The sequence below is a fragment of the Giraffa tippelskirchi genome, chromosome 14 (genome assembly GCF_054371585.1).
Source record: "Giraffa tippelskirchi isolate mGirTip1 chromosome 14, T2T-mGirTip1v1.2.pri, whole genome shotgun sequence".
Classification (NCBI taxonomy): Eukaryota; Metazoa; Chordata; class Mammalia; order Artiodactyla; family Giraffidae; genus Giraffa; species Giraffa tippelskirchi.
In genome coordinates, this window is record NC_137288.1 from 9,103,755 (window position 1) to 9,119,152 (window position 15,398).

A 15,398-nucleotide genomic window follows, 5' to 3' on the forward strand; every position below is an offset into this window, starting at 1 on the left:
ATTTGAGTTTCCTGGGGAGTATGGTCACATGACCTGGCCCTGGCCAATCGGTGCGTTCCACCTCCCTGGCCACTGTGATTGGCTCCGGGCTGGGGCAGTGCCCAATCGGGGCCCAGGGCCGGGCCTCCCGTTGGAAGCCAGGGGAAGACGAGCTGTCGTCCTGCTGGGGTAGGGGAAGGGGTGGGGCCGGGGGAGGTCAGGCTCCAGCAGTGGGAGGGGCGTGAGGCCCGCCTGCGGCAGTTGGTGACCTTCCTGCTCCCCTCAGGGCAGAGCCGCCGGCCTGAGAATGAGGGCGCTGCTGAGCCCAGGGCCTGGGATGGCCCGTTGCTGCTGTGGTCCCAGAGCTCCACCCGAGACCTGAGGGAAGCCGTCTGCCCGTGAGTCCTCTCCCGCTTGTCTGTCAGCTTGTTTGAACCATGCTGGGTTTTCTGCCCAGCTGGCTAAGGGGAGTCCCTGGAAATGCAAGGGTGTGGGTTTTGGCAGACTTCAGGGAAGACATGCCAGATGAGCCTGGGAGACTCCAGCTTAATCTGGATTCAGGAGATATCTCTTCGGGCCAGCTAGTAATTGTAGGATAAGCCTAATGAGTCTTCACAGGATGAAGAGAGTAACGTGCCAAGGTAGCAATCGATGTCCTCATTCGAGAGGATGAAGCTGGTGCTCAGAGAAGGGGGGAACTTGGCCACAGCAAGGAGGTGTGCACCCAGACAGAACCCCCAGATCCGGCCATTGGAGCTCAGGGAGGCCACTGGTGTGGCTTGTCCCTGTGGCAGGGGCCGAGGCACGCAGCCCACCCTGATTCCTGCGGGGGCCTGACTTGGGAAGTGCCATCTGGTAGCTTTGAGACTCACCAAACCAAATTGCACTGGAGAGAGGAGGGACACCTTCCTTCATCCACCCCCCACCCCCGCCGGATTCCCACATACCCTGACCCCTTTCTCCCGATTTCGGAGCCATTTCCAGAGTCCCGCTCATATGACCTCATTCGAAGTGCACTGTGGACGAGCTGCCATCTGCAGCTACTACCACAGCGGCCAAGGGCTTTAGCTCCCGACTACCTCCCTTCCTTTGGAACTTGGGGGCCCTCTACTCCCCACTTGCACACCACAGACCTTTGCTGAGGATTGTGGGGACCCTCACTCAGTTTGCAGTACGTTGTAGCCATCCCTGTCCTCTCTATACCTCCCTTGAAACTCAGCTTGTGAGCTCCTTTGGAGCAGCGTGGCCCACCTGGCTGCAACGGAAGAGACACAGCTGACAGTGAAACAACAGCTTAGATCTGAGACCCGGAAAGCTCTGTCAGAAGGGACCTCCCTCTTCACACCGTAGAGGCTGTAGGAGGCGCCAGGCTTTCGAACCAGTGCTGGGGCCAAAACGACTCCACAGCTGTTTTCCTTCCTCGGGAGGGTTCTGGCTCGAGTGGGAATGGCTCAAGTCTCCTAAGGTTCTGCAAGCCCACTGTGTGCAGATTCACGGTACACAGAGAGGAGAAGGTGGAGTCCTGCCCTGTAGGTGGTCACAGCTCACGGATGAGCCAGGCAGGCAGGCAGGCAGGGCATGAGAACACCTGAGCTGCCTTCATGAGTGAATGGTGTGGGGGCAGAGGAAGAGAAGCCGGTCTGCTCCCTCGTGTGGTGCCCCGGGCAGGTTGTCCCCAGAGGAAACCCTTACGACGGTGAGGACTATCACTGCTGTTTCCCAAGGGGTTCCGTCGGTGCGTGTCTTCCCCGGAGCGGTCAGGCCGTCTCTCAAGTACACGGGCCATGGGCATTGCCTCTCCTTGGAACTTCCCATGTGTTTCTCTTTTTTATGGAACAGTGATTTTCTAGAGGGGTTCTGGGCCACAAGGATGTTGGGTCATTTTCTAGCCTTCTGTCATGAAGAACGCTTTCCTGGGTGTTGGGGTGGTTTGTTGTTCCAGCTCCCTTTCTTGGCTTCTTTTGGGAGCTGGTGCAACAAGACGAGCTCAGCCTCTGCCTTCTGGCTGAGATGTCACCCTTGACACAGCAATGCCTGCCTGGAGATAATGATGGCAGTTGCCAAAAGGGCTTCGTTTGGCACATGGTATCTTGAAAGGACGTACACCGTCCTTTCAGATATCAAAGGCTAGTTCAAATGACATACAAATGAGAACTCTCCAATGGAGTCTTACAGTAGTTGGAGAGTCCAAAAAACACTCCGTCAGTCATTTCACTGAGAGTCATTGATTGGGGACACCAAGAATATAGGAAGGAATGCACAAAGAAAGGATGAAATTGTGTTCAGGATCGGGGGAAGGGATGAACAGGGCGTGCTTGCCTTGAATCCAGGCTTTGTTGGGGGGTGGGGCATAAAGATCAAACGGGTCTGAAACTACAAAGTGGTGATGGTAACACAGTATCACCAGAGTTACACAACAGTGTTCCCAAATTGCAACAATGATGAAAAAGTTTACTAATCCCAACTTAACCAACAAAAGTACAGGAAACCATACAAAAAATAAAACATCACCAGAAAGGTGGAAACAAAGCAAATGCAAAGCAGTTCAGGGGAAAGGAACTCCATGTCCCCTGGGGGCAGACCGAGTTGCCAGCGTCCACGGTGAGCAGACGGGGATGGAGGCTGCAGAGCCGACCGCTCCCCTGGACGTGGTGTTTCCGGCAAGGGCTCTGGGTGTCTGTCCAGAGCGGGGGCTCGTTCTCCCTGCAGGGGTGGGTGAGTCATCGTGGGCGTCTGGGTGTTGCGCGGGAGCCAGGGCAGGCTCTCCCTGCCGAGGCGGTGACTCCTCCTCTGCCTCGGGTTCTCCTGCCAGAGCCCGAGCAGGTAGAGGTGCACGTGGAGGTGGAGGTTCTGGCTGAGGGGGTGGGACATCAGTGCCTGGGGCTGGGGGTCCTGCAGGCATGGAGATCCGATCTGCCCGGTGTGCTGGCCAGTACCCAGCTGGCCTGGTGTCTCTGCGAGGGCAAGTCTCGGTTCTCCATCTGCCCTCGGTGGATCCCTGGGTCCTGCACCTGGAGCCAGCACCTCTGTAGGGACAGGTCTGGGAAGCGGAGCCTGGTTCCAGTTGGAGGCCAGTGCTAGAGCTGGGGGAGAAGCAAAGTTTGCCCACAGGCCAGCCTTGGCATGTGCGTCTCCCGGGACAGAAAGCTTCCAAGAGATTCCCAAAGAATACCCAGCGTCGGATGTCTTTTGGGACTGAAGTGTGCAAGATGGGGGGCGGGGGGGTGTGAGGCCAGCGCTTGCTGCAGGCCCAGCAGCAGCTTTCGGGGACTCGTCCCTGTGTAGCTCAGCACCCCCTCCCCACACACTCCCGTGCACCAGCCCCAGCGTCCTCACCTCTGTGCTCTGGCGTGCTGGGCTCCAGGTCCTCCTGCTGCCTCAGAGGCCGGGGTTCTCGGGACTCTGGGTCGGAGCCGGGTGTGCTGAGCTCCGTGGCAGCCTCAGACTGGGCCGCCGGGTGTATCCTGGGCGGTGTCTCGGCAGCAGGCCTTCCCCGCCTCCGCTTCTCCCCCGGTGGGGCTGATGCCTCCGTGGGCACGCTCACCTGGAGCCTGCACTGGGCCTCACGGGCGGGGGGGTGGTGCTCCGACCCCTCCCTCCGGGAGGTGGATGGGGTGTCCCCGTCCTCGGCCTCATCACGTGGGAAGCTCTGCAACGACAGTGACCGTCAGCCAGCCATGCTAGGAGTTTTCCGAGCTGGGCCTGGGCAGTGGAGCCGCTGCTTCTGCCTGCTCGAACTTCTCTTCCCAGAAGGGTCAGAGACGTGTGTCTGCTCAGATCCCCACCCGGGAGGAAAGAGACCCACCTGAGGGTGTGAGGTCCGCCTGGGCGGCCGCCGCTGCCCGCACTCTCCCCATCCCGCCCAGCCTGCTCTCCCCTGGGGTGTGGACACAACTTGTCCGCAGGCTTCTGACCCCACATCCGCCTGGGCTTCCTTGAGGGAGACACACCCCAAGAAACCCGCATCCACACAGGCAAAGGACCCGGTGTTTCCGGGTGGCATGGGAGAGGCGGCCTGGTCCGTCCTGGGGCTCCCCGTGTTACCTTTCTGTTTCTCCGGGCAAAGGGCCAGAGGCCTCTCGGGGGTGTCCTGAGCCAACGTCGACAGGGTGCCCGCGCACACTGCCTGTGAGCACTCCTGAGGCCCCGGCCTCTGGGCAGGGGCAAACAGCAGAACATCCTGGCAGCCAGTGAACTGGCTGGGGGCTCCTCTCCGCTCTGGAGGCCTGGATACCCGGGCTGCGGGTTCTGTTGGGTTCTGTTGCCGGCAGGTGACATCATCTCCTGGGGTTCGTGCTGAGGTCCCTTCCCCAAAACTTCCCAAGGGAATCTCTGGGTTTCTGACTGCTCGACCACCCCCCTTAGGCCATGTGCAGGCACAGTGACACCCACACAGCCCAGCCCACAGCCCTGGGGAGGCCTGGGTTCAGCCAGGGCCTGAGCTCCGAGGACCCCACTGCTCTCAGACCAGGCTCCTTCTTCTCATAAGTGGTGTGGCCCTGGACAAGCATATGCCCCTCAGGGTTGCCCCAGTCTCTCCATCTGCAGAGTGGTGGTCATTCTCCCATCTGCTTCCTAGGTCTGTCGGCCTACGAGCAGCTCCATGCCTTTCCACCTGGGGCCGATATCACGTGGAGCTTGTGCGCTGAGACTTCAGAAAGAAAGATTCCATCCAGGGCTGACACAGCACAGAATGGGGCAGAACGAGGCCTGGATGTGCCGTGGTACCCAGGAAAAGGCACTCCCCCTCCTGACTGTTTCGAGACCCCGCATCCAAGTTGGAGGACCGAAAGGAAGACTCGAAGGTCTCCCTCTCTTATAGAAAAGAGTAGCCAACTTTCTGCTCCTCTGTTTCCATTGAGATTCTGTTCAAGTGTCCCAGCTCGGCTTCTGCGGGTGGCTGAGCTTCTAATGGCTCCCTGCGTTCTTGTCTTTTCCTCTCCAAACCTTCCGTCCTTTTCCCCCTTCTGGGGTGGAAGGGCGCTGTCATTGCTTCTACCTTCGAGGCAGATTGAGGAAAAGTCTGGATCGTCGACTCCTTTCCTCTCTTTGGTTCCGTGTCTCTCTCTGGCTGTGTCCCTCTCTTTTCCTTTCTCAGTTCCGTCTGTGTCTTCCTCTTTCTCTCTCGTGTGTGGATGGATGGATGCTAGGGATGCACATGTATATGATTAGATGAGGGTTATGTTTTAGGGATAGGTTAGAGGGAGAGAAAGGCTTTAGGTCGGAGTTGGTCATGGGGGAAGGGTCAAGGGTGGTGGTGGTGTTGTTTCTTGGAATCTGAGTGCTGTGCATTCTTCGTCTCTTTCCATATGAACCCCTTCTCAGATACACCACTTGCAAGGAGTCTCTCATGTTCTGTTTCCTATCTTTTGCATTTGTGAATGCTTAGCTTCTCTGTTGTGAAGAGGTTCCATTGGATGGAAACCCATGGGTGTACTTCGTGTACCTCTTTGCCTTACTTGAAGAGACCCATTTCGACCTCCGCCCAGCAAATGGCAAGGAGACTCTGATGTTAAGGAGCCTTTGACCTACGCTTCTTTCTAGCTATCTCATGACATCAGTCTTTAGGGTGAGGTTTTCCCCCTATATTGAGGTGGTATGAGATCAAAACCAATAGCGTTCTTCAGATGTAGCTGTCTGGTTTTCCCATGGACATTGATTGAAGAGGCTTTCTTGTTCCCATTTGGATATTCTCCCCTTCTGTGTCAGAGATGAGTTGACCATGGATGCTGGGGTTTGTTTCTGGACCCTCCACTTTATTCCATCGATCTGGATCTGTGTGTGTTGTTGTATTCCCAATAGCATACTGTCCTGCTGCTGCTGCTGCGGCTAAGTCACTTCAGTCGTGTCTGACTCTGCGTGACCCCATGGCCTGCAGCCTACCAGGCTCCTCCGTCCAGGACGTTTTCCAGGCAAGAGTACTGGAGTGGGTCGCCATTGCCTTCTCCGATGCTCTCCTGAGGATCCTAGTTTGGTCGTCTAATTTCCTTTCACACAACCTTGGATGTCCGTATCGGGGCTTTTTCGTCGGATTGTATTGACAGTTTAGGCTCTTTTCTGTCTCCGTACCCCTTTTGCAATTCTTTGTTCGGTGCGAAAATGCATTGGCATTTTGGGAGGAATAGCATCGAAGCTGTGGATTGCCTTGTGGGGCTGTGACATCATTTTCCCAATAGGAATTCTTTCAAGCCCTGAGCACAGCTTCTCTTTCCAGTGATTGGTGTGGGCTTGATCTTCCTTCTTCCATCTCTCGCCGTTTTGTGAGAACAGGTCCATCCTTCCCTTCTGGGTTAGATGGACTGGTGGGTATCACTTCAGTGAATGGCATTGTCAGTGGGGGTGATAATTCCCTTCTCGTTGGAAGACTTTGCTGTGAGTATTAGAAATGCAAGTGACTTCTCTTCCCCTTCCTCCCTGTCCATCTCTCAGAGCCACCGGGAAACAGAGGCCTCATCCACGGTCACACAGGCCTGAGGGGGTGCAACTAGACTGTTGTTTCTTCAGGCCCTCAGTGCTGGACATCATCCGGGATCCTCTGTGTGTGTCTTCCTCAGTCTGGTGTCCCTTCAGACCTTTCCCTAGTTTTCACAGGCTTGTTGTGTTGGTGTTCTTTGTCTGTTTGGAGACACATCCTTGATAAGCTTTGTGTTTCCACTCATTCGTCTCGCGATGTATGACCTGTCTTTTGCTTTTGTCGTGAGGTCTTTCCCACAGTAGATATCTTTGATTTTGCAAAGTCCACTGTATTCTCTGGGTTTTTTTTTTTTTTTTTGTGGACTGGCTTTTAGTTTTGTGTGTGAAGACTCAAAGCACGTGTCCGGTTTCTGCTCATTGTTCTTCGAGATTTGTGACAAGTTTTCATGGAAAGTTTGTCTAGGGATAACTGGAAGTGAACTCGGTGTAAGGTGTCAAGTCTCCATCTCCATTCCTGTCATCCCCTGCAGTTTCCAATTCCCTGTTCCTGAGTGGTTTTAGAGACCTTGTGGGGAGTTTGGTTGCATTGGAGTTTGCATTTCCACCTTGATTCGATTCACACTGTTCTGCCCTCAGGGACACTGTCAAGGGGGAGTGAGAAGCAGCCTGCACTTCCAGCAGTGACCACACGGTGGGGCGAGTGCTGCTCTCCCCTCAGGGAGCCCCAGGCCACAGGCATCCCAGTGAGGAGCCAGCTCTGTGCTCAGCTGAAAGGAGTTAGTCTCTCAGGAGCCTCTGAGCCCTTGCCTTTGGATCACCCAGGGTGGGCATTTACTGGGACAGAAAAAATTGCCCTGAATTCCATGGACGGAAGAGCCTGGCTGTGTAGAGTTCGTGAGTTGCCGCGAATCAGACACAACTGAGGACACAAAAATTCTATAGATTAAAACACTTTTTGGGGGTGGGGGGGAGTGAAAGGTGGGGATGTGGGTTTTTTTGTCTTATATAATAGCCAAGGGAAATCTAGTTTAAACCTAAATTCACATAGACGGGAAAGGTATAGCTCTCCGTCACCCTATTAAAAAAAAAAAAAAAACTACTAAACTTTTCTGAAAGTTTATTTAGTAGCTTCCTTGAGCAGTTCATTGTGAAGCTTTTTTTTTTTTTTCTGTGACATTGGCCTCATTAAAAAGCACGGTTTGCCTTTACTGGATAATTCTGTTCATTGGTTTCTTAGGGAACCTTGGTAATATTTGAGTTTCCTGGGGAGTATGGTCACATGACCTGGCCCTGGCCAATCGGTGCGTTCCACCTCCCTGGCCACTGTGATTGGCTCCGGGCTGGGGCAGTGCCCAATCGGGGCCCAGGGCCGGGCCTCCCGTTGGAAGCCAGGGGAAGACGAGCTGTCGTCCTGCTGGGGTAGGGGAAGGGGTGGGGCCGGGGGAGGTCAGGCTCCAGCAGTGGGAGGGGCGTGAGGCCCGCCTGCGGCAGTTGGTGACCTTCCTGCTCCCCTCAGGGCAGAGCCGCCGGCCTGAGAATGAGGGCGCTGCTGAGCCCAGGGCCTGGGATGGCCCGTTGCTGCTGTGGTCCCAGAGCTCCACCCGCGACCTGAGGGAAGCCGTCTGCCCGTGAGTCCTCTCCCGCTTGTCTGTCAGCTTGTTTGAACCATGCTGGGTTTTCTGCCCAGCTGGCTAAGGGGAGTCCCTGGAAATGCAAGGGTGTGGGTTTTGGCAGACTTCAGGGAAGACATGCCAGGTGAGCCTGGGAGACTCCAGCTTAATCTGGATTCAGGAGATATCTCTTTGGGCCAGCTAGTAATTGTAGGATAAGCCTAATGAGTCTTCACAGGATGAAGAGAGTAACGTGCCAAGGTAGCAATCGATGTCCTCATTCGAGAGGATGAAGCTGGTGCTCAGAGAAGGGGGGAACTTGGCCACAGCAAGGAGGTGTGCACCCAGACAGAACCCCCAGATCCGGCCATTGGAGCTCAGGGAGGCCACTGGTGTGGCTTGTCCCTGTGGCAGGGGCCGAGGCACGCAGCCCACCCTGATTCCTGCGGGGGCCTGACTTGGGAAGTGCCATCTGGTAGCTTTGAGACTCACCAAACCAAATTGCACTGGAGAGAGGAGGGACACCTTCCTTCATCCACCCCCCACCCCCGCCGGATTCCCACATACCCTGACCCCTTTCTCCCGATTTCGGAGCCATTTCCAGAGTCCCGCTCATATGACCTCATTCGAAGTGCACTGTGGACGAGCTGCCATCTGCAGCTACTACCACAGCGGCCAAGGGCTTTAGCTCCCGACTACCTCCCTTCCTTTGGAACTTGGGGGCCCTCTACTCCCCACTTGCACACCACAGACCTTTGCTGAGGATTGTGGGGACCCTCACTCAGTTTGCAGTACGTTGTAGCCATCCCTGTCCTCTCTATACCTCCCTTGAAACTCAGCTTGTGAGCTCCTTTGGAGCAGCGTGGCCCACCTGGCTGCAACGGAAGAGACACAGCTGACAGTGAAACAACAGCTTAGATCTGAGACCCGGAAAGCTCTGTCAGAAGGGACCTCCCTCTTCACACCGTAGAGGCTGTAGGAGGCGCCAGGCTTTCGAACCAGTGCTGGGGCCAAAATGACTCCACAGCTGTTTTCCTTCCTGGGGAGGGTTCTGGCTCGAGTGGGAATGGCTCAAGTCTCCTAAGGTTCTGCAAGCCCACTGTGTGCAGATTCACGGTACACAGAGAGGAGAAGGTGGAGTCCTGCCCTGTAGGTGGTCACAGCTCACGGATGAGCCAGGCAGGCAGGCAGGCAGGGCATGAGAACACCTGAGCTGCCTTCATGAGTGAATGGTGTGGGGGCAGAGGAAGAGAAGCCGGTCTGCTCCCTCGTGTGGTGCCCCGGGCAGGTTGTCCCCAGAGGAAACCCTTACGACGGTGAGGACTATCACTGCTGTTTCCCAAGGGGTTCCGTCGGTGCGTGTCTTCCCCGGAGCGGTCAGGCCGTCTCTCAAGTACACGGGCCATGGGCATTGCCTCTCCTTGGAACTTCCCATGTGTTTCTCTTTTTTATGGAACAGTGATTTTCTAGAGGGGTTCTGGGCCACAAGGATGTTGGGTCATTTTCTAGCCTTCTGTCATGAAGAACGCTTTCCTGGGTGTTGGGGTGGTTTGTTGTTCCAGCTCCCGTTCTTGGCTTCTTTTGGGAGCTGGTGCAACAAGACGAGCTCAGCCTCTGCCTTCTGGCTGAGATGTCACCCTTGACACAGCAATGCCTGCCTGGAGATAATGATGGCAGTTGCCAAAAGGGCTTCGTTTGGCACATGGTATCTTGAAAGGACGTACACCGTCCTTTCAGATATCAAAGGCTAGTTCAAATGACATACAAATGAGAACTCTCCAATGGAGTCTTACAGTAGTTGGAGAGTCCAAAAAACACTCCTTCAGTCATTTCACTGAGAGTCATTGATTGGGGACACCAAGAATATAGGAAGGAATGCACAAAGAAAGGATGAAATTGTGTTCAGGATCGGGGGAAGGGATGAACAGGGCGTGCTTGCCTTGAATCCAGGCTTTGTTGGGGGGTGGGGCATAAAGATCAAACGGGTCTGAAACTACAAAGTGGTGATGGTAACACAGTATCACCAGAGTTACACAACAGTGTTCCCAAATTGCAACAATGATGAAAAAGTTTACTAATCCCAACTTAACCAACAAAAGTACAGGAAACCATACAAAAAAAAAAAATCACCAGAAAGGTGGAAACAAAGCAAATGCAAAGCAGTTCAGGGGAAAGGAACTCCATGTCCCCTGGGGGCAGACCGAGTTGCCAGCGTCCACGGTGAGCAGACGGGGATGGAGGCTGCAGAGCCGACCGCTCCCCTGGACGTGGTGTTTCCGGCAAGGGCTCTGGGTGTCTGTCCAGAGCGGGGGCTCGTTCTCCCTGCAGGGGTGGGTGAGTCATCGTGGGCGTCTGGGTGTTGCGCGGGAGCCAGGGCAGGCTCTCCCTGCCGAGGCGGTGACTCCTCCTCTGCCTCGGGTTCTCCTGCCAGAGCCCGAGCAGGTAGAGGTGCACGTGGAGGTGGAGGTTCTGGCTGAGGGGGTGGGACATCAGTGCCTGGGGCTGGGGGTCCTGCAGGCATGGAGATCCGATCTGCCCGGTGTGCTGGCCAGTACCCAGCTGGCCTGGTGTCTCTGCGAGGGCAAGTCTCGGTTCTCCATCTGCCCTCGGTGGATCCCTGGGTCCTGCACCTGGAGCCAGCACCTCTGTAGGGACAGGTCTGGGAAGCGGAGCCTGGTTCCAGTTGGAGGCCAGTGCTAGAGCTGGGGGAGAAGCAAAGTTTGCCCACAGGCCAGCCTTGGCATGTGCGTCTCCCGGGACAGAAAGCTTCCAAGAGATTCCCAAAGAATACCCAGCGTCGGATGTCTTTTGGGACTGAAGTGTGCAAGATGGGGGGCGGGGGGTGTGAGGCCAGCGCTTGCTGCAGGCCCAGCAGCAGCTTTCGGGGACTCGTCCCTGTGTAGCTCAGCACCCCCTCCCCACACACTCCCGTGCACCAGCCCCAGCGTCCTCACCTCTGTGCTCTGGCGTGCTGGGCTCCAGGTCCTCCTGCTGCCTCAGAGGCCGGGGTTCTCGGGACTCTGGGTCGGAGCCGGGTGTGCTGAGCTCCGTGGCAGCCTCAGACTGGGCCGCCGGGTGTATCCTGGGCGGTGTCTCGGCAGCAGGCCTTCCCCGCCTCCGCTTCTCCCCCGGTGGGGCTGATGCCTCCGTGGGCACGCTCACCTGGAGCCTGCACTGGGCCTCACGGGCGGGGGGGTGGTGCTCCGACCCCTCCCTCCGGGAGGTGGATGGGGTGTCCCCGTCCTCGGCCTCATCACGTGGGAAGCTCTGCAACGACAGTGACCGTCAGCCAGCCATGCTAGGAGTTTTCCGAGCTGGGCCTGGGCAGTGGAGCCGCTGCTTCTGCCTGCTCGAACTTCTCTTCCCAGAAGGGTCAGAGACGTGTGTCTGCTCAGATCCCCACCCGGGAGGAAAGAGACCCACCTGAGGGTGTGAGGTCCGCCTGGGCGGCCGCCGCTGCCCGCACTCTCCCCATCCCGCCCAGCCTGCTCTCCCCTGGGGTGTGGACACAACTTGTCCGCAGGCTTCTGACCCCACATCCGCCTGGGCTTCCTTGAGGGAGACACACCCCAAGAAACCCGCATCCACACACACAGGCAAAGGACCTACTGTTTCCGGGTGGCATGGGAGAGGCGGCCTGGTCCGTCCTGGGGCTCCCCGTGTTACCTTTCTGTTTCTCCGGGCAAAGGGCCAGAGGCCTCTCGGGGGTGTCCTGAGCCAACGTCGACAGGGTGCCCGCGCACACTGCCTGTGAGCACTCCTGAGGCCCCGGCCTCTGGGCAGGGGCAAACAGCAGAACATCCTGGCAGCCAGTGAACTGGCTGGGGGCTCCTCTCCGCTCTGGAGGCCTGGATACCCGGGCTGCGGGTTCTGTTGGGTTCTGTTGCCGGCAGGTGACATCATCTCCTGGGGTTCGTGCTGAGGTCCCTTCCCCAAAACTTCCCAAGGGAATCTCTGGGTTTCTGACTGCGCGACCACCCCCCTTGGGCCATGTGCAGGCACAGTGACACCCACACAGCCCAGCCCACAGCCCTGGGGAGGCCTGGGTTCAGCCAGGGCCTGAGCTCCGAGGACCCCACTGCTCTCAGACCAGGCTCCTTCTTCTCATAAGTGGTGTGGCCCTGGACAAGCATATGCCCCTCAGGGTTGCCCCAGTCTCTCCATCTGCAGAGCGGTGGTCATTCTCCCATCTGCTTCCTAGGTCTGTCGGCCTACGAGCAGCTCCATGCCTTTCCACCTGGGGCCGATATCACGTGGAGCTTGTGCGCTGAGACTTCAGAAAGAAAGATTCCATCCAGGGCTGACACAGCACAGAATGGGGCAGAACGAGGCCTGGATGCGCCGTGGTACCCAGGAAAAGGCACTCCCCCTCCTGACTGTTTTGAGACCCTGCATCCAAGTTGGAGGACCGAAAGGAAGACTCGAAGGTCTCCCTCTCTTATAGAAAAGAGTAGCCAACTTTCTGCTCCTCTGTTTCCATTGAGATTCTGTTCAAGTGTCCCAGCTCGGCTTCTGCGGGTGGCTGAGCTTCTAATGGCTCCCTGCGTTCTTGTCTTTTCCTCTTCAAACCTTCCGTCCTTTTCCCCCTTCTGGGGTGGAAGGGCGCTGTCATTGCTTCTACCTTCGAGGCAGATTGAGGAAAAGTCTGGACCGTCGACTCCTTTCCTCTCTTTGGTTCCGTGTCTCTCTCTGGCTGTGTCCCTCTCTTTTCCTTTCTCAGTTCCGTCTGTGTCTTCCTCTTTCTCTCTCGTGTGTGGATGGATGGATGCTAGGGATGCACATGTATATGATTAGATGAGGGTTATGTTTTAGGGATAGGTTAGAGGGAGAGAAAGGCTTTAGGTCGGAGTTGGTCATGGGGGAAGGGTCAAGGGTGGTGGTGGTGTTGTTTCTTGGAATCTGAGTGCTGTGCATTCTTCGTCTCTTTCCATATGAACCCCTTCTCAGATACACCACTTGCAAGGAGTCTCTCATGTTCTGTTTCCTATCTTTTGCATTTGTGAATGCTTAGCTTCTCTGTTGTGAAGAGGTTCCATTGGATGGAAACCCATGGGTGTACTTCGTGTACCTCTTTGCCTTACTTGAAGAGACCCATTTCGACCTCCGCCCAGCAAATGGCAAGGAGACTCTGATGTTAAGGAGCCTTTGACCTACGCTTCTTTCTAGCTATCTCATGACATCAGTCTTTAGGGTGAGGTTTTCCCCCTATATTGAGGTGGTATGAGATCAAAACCAATAGCGTTCTTCAGATGTAGCTGTCTGGTTTTCCCATGGACATTGATTGAAGAGGCTTTCTTGTTCCCATTTGGATATTCTCCCCTTCTGTGTCAGAGATGAGTTGACCATGGATGCTGGGGTTTGTTTCTGGACCCTCCACTTTATTCCATCGATCTGGATCTGTGTGTGTTGTTGTATTCCCAATAGCATACTGTCCTGCTGCTGCTGCTGCGGCTAAGTCACTTCAGTCGTGTCTGACTCTGCGTGACCCCATGGCCTGCAGCCTACCAGGCTCCTCCGTCCAGGACATTTTCCAGGCAAGAGTACTGGAGTGGGTCGCCATTGCCTTCTCCGATACTCTCCTGAGGATCCTAGTTTGGTCGTCTAATTTCCTTTCACACAACCTTGGATGTCCGTATCGGGGCTTTTTCGTCGGATTGTATTGACAGTTTAGGCTCTTTTCTGTCTCCGTACCCCTTTTGCAATTCTTTGTTCGGTGCGAAAATGCATTGGCATTTTGGGAGGAATAGCATCGAAGCTGTGGATTGCCTTGTGGGGCTGTGACATCATTTTCCCAATAGGAATTCTTTCAAGCCCTGAGCACAGCTTCTCTTTCCAGTGATTGGTGTGGGCTTGATCTTCCTTCTTCCATCTCTCGCCGTTTTGTGAGAACAGGTCCATCCTTCCCTTCTGGGTTAGATGGACTGGTGGGTATCACTTCAGTGAATGGCATTGTCAGTGGGGGTGATAATTCCCTTCTCGTTGGAAGACTTTGCTGTGAGTATTAGAAATGCAAGTGACTTCTCTTCCCCTTCCTCCCTGTCCATCTCTCAGAGCCACCGGGAAACAGAGGCCTCATCCACGGTCACACAGGCCTGAGGGGGTGCAACTAGACTGTTGTTTCTTCAGGCCCTCAGTGCTGGACATCATCCGGGATCCTCTGTGTGTGTCTTCCTCAGTCTGGTGTCCCTTCAGACCTTTCCCTAGTTTTCACAGGCTTGTTGTGTTGGTGTTCTTTGTCTGTTTGGAGACACATCCTTGATAAGCTTTGTGTTTCCACTCATTCGTCTCGCGATGTATGACCTGTCTTTTGCTTTTGTCATGAGGTCTTTCCCACAGTAGATATCTTTGATTTTGCAAAGTCCACTGTATTCTCTGGGTTTTTTTTTTTTTGTGGACTGGCTTTTAGTTTTGTGTGTGAAGACTCAAAGCACGTGTCCGGTTTCTGCTCATTGTTCTTCGAGATTTGTGACAAGTTTTCATGGAAAGTTTGTCTAGGGATAACTGGAAGTGAACTCGGTGTAAGGTGTCAAGTCTCCATCTCCATTCCTGTCATCCCCTGCAGTTTCCAATTCCCTGTTCCTGAGTGGTTTTAGAGACCTTGTGGGGAGTTTGGTTTCATTGGAGTTTGCATTTCCACCTTGATTCGATTCACACTGTTCTGCCCTCAGGGACACTGTCAAGGGGGAGTGAGGAGCAGCCTGCACTTCCAGCAGTGACCACACGGTGGGGCGAGTGCTGCTCTCCCCTCAGGGAGCCCCAGGCCACAGGCATCCCAGTGAGGAGCCAGCTCTGTGCTCAGCTGAAAGGAGTTAGTCTCTCAGGAGCCTCTGAGCCCTTGCCTTTGGATCACCCAGGGTGGGCATTTACTGGGACAGAAAAAATTGCCCTGAATTCCATGGACGGAAGAGCCTGGCTGTGTAGAGTTCGTGAGTTGCCGCGAATCAGACACAACTGAGGACACAAAAATTCTATAGATTAAAACACTTTTTGGGGGTGGGGGGGAGTGAGAGGGGGGGATGTGGGTTTTTTTGTCTTATATAATAGCCAAGAGAAATCTAGTTTAAACCTAAATTCACATAGACGGGAAAGGTATAGCTCTCCATCACCCTATTAAAAAAAAAAAAAAACTACTAAACTTTTCTGAAAGTTTATTTAGTAGCTTCCTTGAGCAGTTCATTGTGAAGCATTTTTTTTTTTTTTTCTGTGACATTGGCCTCATTAAAAAGCACGGTTTGCCTTTACTGGATAATTCTGTTCATTGGTTTCTTAGGGAACCTTGGTAATATTTGAGTTTCCTGGGGAGTATGGTCACATGACCTGGCCCTGGCCAATCGGTGCGTTCCACCTCCCTGGCCACTGTGATTGGCTCCGGGCTGGGGCAGTGCCCAATCGGGG

General features: G+C 55.1%; 2 protein-coding genes and 1 long non-coding RNA gene across 3 annotated transcripts in view; 1 reads left to right on the forward strand and 2 right to left on the reverse strand.

Moving 5' to 3' along the window:
• Positions 1-15,398, forward strand: part of LOC145534148 (uncharacterized) — a 770,273-nt gene that overhangs the window by 504,126 nt on the left and 250,749 nt on the right. The window contains exons 65-66 of the long non-coding RNA XR_014074274.1: positions 266-377; positions 7,910-8,021. This is a non-coding gene — a long non-coding RNA (uncharacterized LOC145534148). The remainder of the gene's footprint in view (positions 1-265; positions 378-7,909; positions 8,022-15,398) is intronic.
• LOC145534079 (uncharacterized) lies at positions 2,410-4,199 on the reverse strand. The gene is made up of 3 exons (XM_081561448.1): positions 4,024-4,199; positions 3,316-3,628; positions 2,410-3,062 (listed from the first exon to the last, which is right to left on the reverse strand). Exons 1-3 carry the CDS (start codon positions 4,156-4,158, stop codon positions 2,434-2,436), a joined length of 1,077 nt encoding a protein of 358 aa, XP_081417574.1. The 5' UTR covers positions 4,159-4,199; the 3' UTR covers positions 2,410-2,433.
• LOC145534134 (uncharacterized) lies at positions 10,011-11,869 on the reverse strand. The gene is made up of 3 exons (XM_081561507.1): positions 11,670-11,869; positions 10,958-11,270; positions 10,011-10,705 (listed from the first exon to the last, which is right to left on the reverse strand). The coding sequence occupies exons 1-3, from the start codon at positions 11,802-11,804 to the stop codon at positions 10,089-10,091; spliced, it is 1,065 nt and encodes a 354-aa protein (XP_081417633.1). The 5' UTR covers positions 11,805-11,869; the 3' UTR covers positions 10,011-10,088.

Bases quoted from the DNA above. Each gene is read 5' to 3' on its own strand.
- LOC145534079 (XM_081561448.1), bottom strand. From the start codon at position 4,158: ATGTTCTGCTGTTTGCCCCTGCCCAGAGGCCGGGGCCTCAGGAGTGCT. The intron at 3,629-4,023 runs GTAACACGGGGA...CTGTCGTTGCAG, and splicing joins TTGCCCGGAGAAACAGAAAG to AGCTTCCCACGTGATGAGGC. The intron at 3,063-3,315 runs GTGAGGACGCTG...CTTCTCCCCCAG, and splicing joins CAGCACGCCAGAGCACAGAG to CTCTAGCACTGGCCTCCAAC.
- LOC145534134 (XM_081561507.1), bottom strand. From the start codon at position 11,804: ATGTTCTGCTGTTTGCCCCTGCCCAGAGGCCGGGGCCTCAGGAGTGCT. The intron at 11,271-11,669 runs GTAACACGGGGA...CTGTCGTTGCAG, and splicing joins TTGCCCGGAGAAACAGAAAG to AGCTTCCCACGTGATGAGGC. The intron at 10,706-10,957 runs GTGAGGACGCTG...CTTCTCCCCCAG, and splicing joins CAGCACGCCAGAGCACAGAG to CTCTAGCACTGGCCTCCAAC.